General features: G+C 38.0%; 1 protein-coding gene across 1 annotated transcript; it reads left to right on the top strand.

Moving 5' to 3' along the window:
- Positions 1–470: 470 nt before the first annotated feature.
- On the top strand, positions 471–7,755 carry LOC104963619 (glutamate receptor ionotropic, kainate 1-like). The gene is made up of 10 exons (XM_010792230.1): positions 471–509; positions 1,142–1,249; positions 1,717–1,758; positions 2,125–2,238; positions 2,325–2,528; positions 2,619–2,842; positions 3,178–3,296; positions 3,525–3,742; positions 4,235–4,460; positions 4,600–7,755. Exons 1-10 carry the CDS (start codon positions 471–473, stop codon positions 4,887–4,889), a joined length of 1,584 nt encoding a protein of 527 aa, XP_010790532.1. The 3' UTR covers positions 4,890–7,755.
- Positions 7,756–8,625: the final 870 nt, after the last annotated feature.

Genomic DNA, 8,625 nt, shown 5'->3' with positions numbered 1-8,625 from the left:
TGGGGATTTTAAAAGGGACTTAATGAATAAATCTGGATTTAGGAGTCCAGTAGGCCTCACAGCTGTGTGCAATAAGACTGTGTGAAGCGGTCTAATCAAACAGCAACTTCACCAAGCGATACGTCTAACCTATGTGGTGTGAGAGACCTTTGCATAGGAAACGGATGACACTTATTGAAGGGGAAAACGTGATGTTTAAGTTTAATCAGGTTTAATCTTCAATCATATGTTTCTTTCTGGCCATGTACCACACTCAGTTATATGAATTGCTCTTTAATTAACATTTATTTTTCTTTAAACAGAAATGAGTTTGTTACTGAAGACAAATCTATTCAATCAACAGGAAGCAAAACAAACGTATTCTGAACACAATTAGCAAAACAACACTAGAGTAAAACAAAGGCTACTTCATTATTACAAAGGGCTGCATTGCTACCAAAGCTTTAAGATTTGAAGGATAAAAGAACAAGATGATAAACCAAAAGGCGCCATTCGTCCCCAAAACATTGGTATGAGTTTGTGGTGGTGTAAAGCCATGTGATCATCAGTGGCATTTGGCTTGTGTCACTCCAAATGCCCCCAATAAATTCTGTTTATTTGTTTTGGGGTTGACTGCTCCTTTAATTCTATTTTCGGCATGCTTTGATTCACAGCGAGACAAAAATGCCAAGGGCTCAACATTGGCAAATTTCAGTTGGTATAATGATTTGCATATATGCCATCTTCTCATAAAGAAAAAGGATGCAGCCCATTTCTCTGTAATAGAGACTAAACCTGCATGTTATTCAGCTGAGCTCACTTCATTATCAACTGCTTTCAAATATCTCTGAGCCCTGCTGCCCACCCGCCGCTCCACACACACACACAGAGGCCATGCTGCCTGCTCCATTTACATCACTGTCCACCATGTAATATGCTCAGAGATACTTCATATTTCCTCTGGGGATCCAGCCAATGCTAATGTCCAATAAGATGCAGTTAGCCATTGTCAATGTTCTTTGCCTAGCGTAGCACTCATCAATTATTCATGTTTTAAATTGTTTAACATTTTCCAGGCTTCTGCTTGACTTTGCATTTATGTGTGTGACAATAAAAGCTGATGGACTCATAGGTTTTGTTTTCTGTTCTCTCTTTGCCACAGGCACAATGGAACGGCTTGACCGGGCAAATAATTGTAAACAAGACGGACGGCCTGCGGAAAGAATTTGATTTAGATGTCATCAGCCTCAAGGAAGATGGCTTGGAGAAGGTGAGCTATCTAACCCAAGTCTATTATTAAAGGCTGTTATTGTGGAACTTCATAGCAGAGCATAGACAAACAGGGTCACAGCTATTCACTGTGAACAATATACAGTGTCAGTATTGAAAACCGGTGTAGCAATTATGCCAAAGAAAAAAACATGCAACTGTTTTGATACACAGCCTTTTTTGCAATTAGTTTTGTAGCTGTCATTTGAAGGTGTGCAGATGTTCCTTTAATAACATTGACAATGCTGCCCTCCAATTAGGCAAGTCATTATTTTTCTTCACAACAAAGAAATCAAACCTTGGTTAATACAATTGAAAGTACAGGTTGTAATTTCAAACCAAAGAAGAGTTATACCCAGATTTATTTATTGTATTTTTTGTCTTTAATCGCAAATTCTTCATCATTGTTTTTGACTTTAAGTTCAGGACCTTGTCATTAAAATTCTTTCTCTTTATTATTTCTGCAAGACAATCGCGGGCAACAATCGCCTGAATAAAGTGTGGAAAAAGGTTTGTACTTTAGCTGCCCTAGCAGACTAATCGAATATGACCTTTTTTAAATGGATTTTCTCTACCTTCAGTGTGATGTCTCCCCTTCTTCTTAAAAATAAGTTTTAGGAACTGGTGGAAAGAAATGTTCAACATTTCTGCACTTGACATGGAATTTCAAGCTTCATTTCAGATGTTGTGTTTTATAACTTTTCCTTTTTTTCCTTTACCACTCTCTCATCTCTGTTTGGACTTTAAATGTATTCTGATTCCTCGTGCTTGTTTTCCCCCCCTTTTACGTTCCTTACCTTGTTCCAGTAAGCCTGACCTGGGCAACTATTTATCTTTGACAAATGTGTGATTATTTAAATATCTTATTCTTTACAGATTGGCGTGTGGAACACTCAAACAGGCCTTAATTTAACAGAAAGCAACAAGGACTCATCCACAAATGTGACCGACTCAATGGCCAACAGGACACTCATTGTCACAACTATTCTGGTATGATCTCAAGTTATTATCAGACAGCATTCATTCATGAATATCTTGACAAAAACGAATAAAGTCGGTTTTCTGCCTCGTTCCAGGAAAATCCCTACGTCATGCATAAGAAATCTGATAAGCCCTTGTATGGAAATGATCGCTTTGAGGGCTACTGCCTCGACCTGCTCAAAGAGCTCTCCAACATTTTGGGCTTCTCCTATGAGGTGAAGTTGGTGACTGATGGCAAATATGGAGCTCAGAATGACAAGGGAGAGTGGAACGGCATGGTGCGAGAACTCATTGACCATGTGAGTAGCAGTCAATATTATATGTGAGAGAATATCCATATGATCCGCATCTGTTTCTGACTCTGGTTCTGCCTGATGCTTCTGTACCAGGTGGCTGACCTCGCTGTGGCCCCTCTCACTATCACATATGTGAGGGAAAAGGTGATAGATTTCTCCAAACCCTTTATGACGCTGGGAATCAGCATCCTCTACCACAAACCCAACGGCACCAATCCAGGGGTGTTCTCCTTCCTCAACCCTCTGTCTCCTGATATCTGGATGTATGTGCTACTGGCATGCCTGGGTGTCAGCTGTGTGCTCTTTGTTATTGCCAGGTAAAGCATAAAGAACATTTAAATGGATGAAGATGATTGTGTGTATACAATTCTTTGTCTGTTTTTTTTTGTTATGGTTTATTGCACTTTAAGTCACATTGTTTGGCCAAAAATGTTTTTTCAATTTCCTCTAACCGTTTATAATTCCTGAATTCAAACGGCCATTTGGATTTATTTGTATTCAAGCATTTATTTTGGCTGCAACAAGGACCTATAGATTTGTTTGCACACTGCTGCAGTAACTAGCAACAGTAGTTTATTTGTATGTGCCTTTGGTCATAAGGAGTTTTGTTTGTTGTATAATTTATTGTTTCTTTTTGATTCTTCTTCCTCAGGTTTACTCCTTATGAGTGGTACAACCCTCACCCCTGCAACCCAGACTCGGATGTGGTCGAAAACAACTTCACTCTAATAAACAGTGTCTGGTTTGGAGTTGGAGCACTTATGCAGCAAGGTACACTTCCTGCAATCATTATGTTGTTATGCTGTGTTCATACCTGGCAGTAGTTTCCCTTTGGTAGATCACCTTCAGCCATCTCCTTCATGCATAGTATAATATGTGTGGCCTGCCTTTAAATAAACAAGATAATCAGTGGCATTACTATTTTTGTCACCTCCTTTACCATCTTTGATGTATGTATTTGTTTGTGGAATTCCTAATGTACCTTGTGTTATCTTATAGGATCTGAGCTGATGCCTAAGGCCCTCTCTACGAGGATAGTTGGTGGAATATGGTGGTTCTTTACGCTGATCATAATCTCCTCATACACTGCCAACTTGGCTGCCTTCCTCACTGTGGAGAGGATGGACTCTCCAATCGACTCTGCAGATGACTTGGCCAAGCAAACGAAAATAGAGTACGGTGCTGTAAGAGACGGCTCCACCATGACCTTTTTTAAGGTAATCTTCTTTCATTGTACAGCAAATGGTAGATGTACCTTTACAACAATGGGGATGCAAACAAGAACACCACTTTTGAGTTTAATAATCCTGACAACTTTTACCCTTGAGCCATCAGTCATTACCGCAACGTGACAAGTTCTGTGTGATGGGTTGGGTTCGGGATAAAAAGGAGGGTCAAGGGTTAACTTCCTCATACATGCAGATTAAGAAAAGCCTCTGGCCAAATCTTCAATAAAGATTCAAGGATGTATTATTCTTCAGAGAAAATGGAATCAACTTGGGCAAATGTGTACAAACTTGTCCCATCCAATCTCCTGCTATTCATCAGGATGGTTGCTTTAGACTCCAAAATTATATGAAATATTAAATAAAAGCCTCAACCAATGACCATGCATCCACATTGTCTGTGTTGTGCAAAGGTCTGTGTTGTTGTTGCTCCCTTGACTACCATAATGCATTGTTCTAAACTTCCCAATTCTTATTTAACAGAAATCTAAGATCTCAACTTACGAAAAAATGTGGGCGTTCATGAGCAGTAGGAAAAATACGGCCTTGGTGAAAAACAACCGGGAGGGGATTCAGAGGGTTCTCACCACAGACTATGCTCTTCTGATGGAATCGACCAGCATCGAGTACATCAGCCAGCGTAACTGCAATCTCACACAGATTGGAGGCTTGATAGATTCAAAGGGCTATGGAGTGGGAACCCCAATTGGTAAGAGACATGAAAAACAAAACACAAAACAACAACGATAACCAAAAAATGCTCCCAATCTGTCTACAAAACAAAAAACCCAAAGGTTATGACGCTGGTTTTGACTGTAATAATGATTTGATCCGGCTGCTGTTTTTAGGTTCCCCTTACAGAGACAAGGTCACCATCGCCATCTTGCAGCTTCAGGAGGAAGGGAAGCTGCACATGATGAAGGAGAAATGGTGGAGAGGAAATGGCTGCCCAGAGGAGGACAGCAAAGAGGCCAGTGCTCTGGGTGTGGAGAACATTGGCGGAATCTTTATTGTGCTAGCAGCCGGACTCGTCCTCTCAGTTTTTGTAGCAATTGGAGAGTTTATTTACAAATCCCGAAAAAACTTGGACATCGAGGAGGTGAGTGTTGGTCAGTGCGAATGGCATAACAAGTATTAACACGCTAGGGGACTTGATCAAAGACTGTTATAAACGCACCTACACATTTATGTTGTTATCGTTGTCTTCAGAGGACTACAGTAATCACTGGGCCAACAAGAAATATGAGTCTGAATGTGTTGAACTGCATTGTTACAATCAAAAAAGAAATGCTTTTTAATAAAGAGTTGAGTGTTTTCAGTAGTTTTAATGTAGAGCTCATGGACATTTTAGTCTTAATTGGAAGAATACTTTTGAAACCCTTTCCTATGATGACAGATGGTTGTTGACTTCTGACATCATGACACTTGACCATCTTGGCCTTGCTTTTTTTGCAAAAAAACTGTTACATTGTTTTGTGTGGAACAAAAAGGTAATTGTCATGCCATGATATTGTGAATACGTTAGCAAGAGTTATTTTTTAAGGCTTGTTTGTCGTATTATTATGAACAACTGCAGTAGGGTTGGGAGGGTTCTGTAAAATGTTTTGGTAATTTTCATATTAAGAGTGCAAAGAAACTTCTTACCACTTTTGTATGTATTCATGTATTTAAAAAATAATAACTTGATTTATTCATGTTTCCATTTTGTTTTTGAGTGTTCCCACAAAATGTTATTCAAGTTGTTTTACACTCAGGCCATCAGTTGCTTACTGTCTGCTGTTTTCTTTTGCTTTTGTATCATATCAAGTTCACAAACATGCATGTATATGTTTCGTCAAGTTGGAATTGTTTCAGAATGACTAAAGTTATGTGAGAACATTACGTCCTTTAACCTTTTATTTCCACTTGTTTTGGCTTTGATTTCTCCCTTTCTCTGCACGCACAGATTTTTCCCTTCCTTGGTGGAGAGGTTAGCAAGTGGGATAAATTTGCACAATTTCAAATTCCAGCTGTCCCAGTTTGAATATTTGATGGTTGTGATCCTTTTTAGTTCCCTTATAATTTGTTTCTGGGGAACAATTTTCATTAGACAATTCACTCGTGTAATCTGAGAACAGGGGTTATTATGAGTTCAGTAAACTCAGGTTTGCTTGTTGTTGTTTTTGGCCTGCACTATAGAAATCATACTTTATTACACGTATTATTTTGTATGCATACATACTTCAATGTATATCACCATGGTCTTATTTTTGGCATACATAGATGTTGCTTGCAAGCACCTCAACAATTAACCAACTATTATACTTTTGTAAATTAAGAATATAAAGCAGCACAACTAGTCTTAACCACAGTTATGTTGGTTTTGCACAGAATGTAAAGCAACTCATCGTGCAGCAGTTGACATTTAGCGAGATGTTTTTAGGATTAAAGGTTAACTCGGGTGGTCTCATTGGCTGAGGACACATGTCACTGTCTCAGCTTCTTGTATCCCTGACTCCCATTTCTCTTAGCTTCCTCTCAGTTCTAATCAGACACATATTCACCTCACTCGGGCTTAGGCTTGTAAATAACATCCTCATTATGAAGTGGATTACAAACACATATTAAACACTCCTGGTTTACAGGCCACACATGTCCCACATTAGATTAGAAAATCCTGCATATGTAATGAAATTCTTCTTCCCCGAAATCCAACAGTTCATTCTGAGCTCTGCTTGTTCTGCCTCTGCTTTATAGGATTTCTGCCACATTCAATTTGATGTGACATAATTTCAGGTTTGAAATAATAATACCTGTAACTAAGGACAGATTGGTGGGATTTATGAACAACAACTATGATTGACTACTAGTGATTATGAGTTTTGCAAAGATGATTTTTGACTTACTTCTTGCTTTACACATACAACATTGATTCAATATAATGCTAATTTGCTTTTTGTGATAGCCCAAACATTTAATGGGAATCTAATACAAATGTTGCATTTATTGGCAACACCCATTTGCTCACAATGACACTGCAGTTTTGATCATTTAATTAGTATTGCCGGAAAAAACATGTTAGTATTAAAACCTTTAAGTTTAAATTAGAAAAGTTTAACGGTATGTGAATGCCCACCATGAAAGAAAAAGGAGATAATACATTTTGAAATGAAATCATGAACTTTGAGGGAATTTTTCAGGTACCACAAGTTTGAAACTAGCAACAATCATAAGATTACAGGTGTTAACAATACTAAGCTCTAAAAACTATAAACTCCCAGCTGTTTCCATTTGAGAGATGTGTCTTAGTGACTGAAACCGTATGACGCCAGGTCAAACTCTAACAATCAACTGGAACAATACTGTGATGTTAAAGATGTTTTGAAGACCAGTGTGTTTCTTCATTTTGACCTGTTGATTTAGCGCTGTGTCTTCCTTTTCTTTGCTTTTACTATTTTACTTTACAGTTTCCTTTCAATGTTGTGATGGAGGACCTGGGTATGTTTTTAGTCACATGACAATGAAGAGAATAGTCAAAGCAAATGAGAGAGCAGCATTACACAGCATGTTCCTTTGCCATACAGACACACTTTGAGAAAACAAATCTAATGTATTGAGTTTTTAAAACATGATTTGACTGCTGTTATATTGATTGATATACATTTGTTAATAAAGATAAATCTTATATTAAGTTTAAATTGTTGTTTTAAATTGTTAAGAGAGCTGCACCTCTAGCCACCAGCTTCAAATGAGATGCATAATTGAACTGGATATCTTTTGGATACATTTGAGAATCTTTGTAAATTATGTTTACTGTTTGCACTCAAAGGAATCAGCAACCATAATATAAAATGATCTAACTGTTTATTCTGTCAAATCCAATGAAAATGCTGTATAACGTATGTGAATTTGTTAAAAGAATGATGGCTTCCCCCTTTGGAGATATGTTCTGTGCTGCTTAAGAAAAAATGATTTAATTCCTAATCTAACTTTCAATACAGAAAAGTTCATTAAAAACGATGCAGAACTGCAGGCATCATTTTTGCTTTTCCACTTGGCTCTTGATTGATAAATGTTGGTTAAATAGTGAGACCCTGACACAGTATGACTTATTTGATGGATCCTATACTGAGTGGTGTTTTTTTTTATGTTTAAAGCTTTGCAAATGCAACACAGCGTGGACTGTTGAAACAAGAAAGCAAATGTGAATGAATGTCATCTGTCACTGTTCAACCAGCTGTTTGTTAATCTGACAGTTAAAGAACAGGGTGCTATGCGAGCTGGGGTCGGCATGTCCCCTGGTTTCTCTCATTTCTCTGGGAGATTACAGTATTATGGTCCTCATTTATATAATCCTGTCAATGGGATACAGCCCCCTTTTCTGCGCTGCCCCCAAAATGAAGTTCATTGTGACTACAGCATTTAATCAGTTAGGATACAGTTGCTCAACAGCTTATAAGATTGATGTTGTGTTGCAAGTCATGGACCTTATGCTTGGATTGATTACACAAGTAGTGTGTTTTTCTCTAAGATTTTGACCCCTGGTAGACAAACTCCACAACTATATGTATGTCCACTTCTTAGCTCTTCAATCATAAGGCTTTGACAAAGGTCCTTGCTCTGAAGTTATTTTATATTTATCCAAATATAAATATGGATATGGAAAAGTTTAGCAACCACATATGTAACTTTCAATTGTTGCTTCTTGTTTAACAAGAACTACTTTATGACATTTGAATCTGTGGTCAGTTTTAGCCTGCAGGACAAGTGAAGTCTGCAGTCAGAGTGCTACACTGAATAGTGTTTGTCAATGTTTTTAGTATATTCTCTGCTCTAGTATATTCGCAGGCAACCTAACTTCCAGATGTTTTAATTTCTAATCCTTGTTTTTCCCG

The sequence above is a fragment of the Notothenia coriiceps genome, unplaced genomic scaffold (genome assembly GCF_000735185.1).
Source record: "Notothenia coriiceps isolate Sejong01 unplaced genomic scaffold, NC01 NC01_scaffold00036395, whole genome shotgun sequence".
NCBI classification, from domain to species: Eukaryota; Metazoa; Chordata; class Actinopteri; order Perciformes; family Nototheniidae; genus Notothenia; species Notothenia coriiceps.
This window is presented reverse-complemented; position numbering and strand designations above follow the sequence as displayed.

Bases quoted from the DNA above. Each gene is read 5' to 3' on its own strand.
- LOC104963619 (XM_010792230.1), top strand. From the start codon at position 471: ATGATAAACCAAAAGGCGCCATTCGTCCCCAAAACATTG. The intron at 2,529-2,618 runs GTGAGTAGCAGT...CTTCTGTACCAG, and splicing joins TGCGAGAACTCATTGACCAT to GTGGCTGACCTCGCTGTGGC. The intron at 3,297-3,524 runs GTACACTTCCTG...GTTATCTTATAG, and splicing joins TGGAGCACTTATGCAGCAAG to GATCTGAGCTGATGCCTAAG.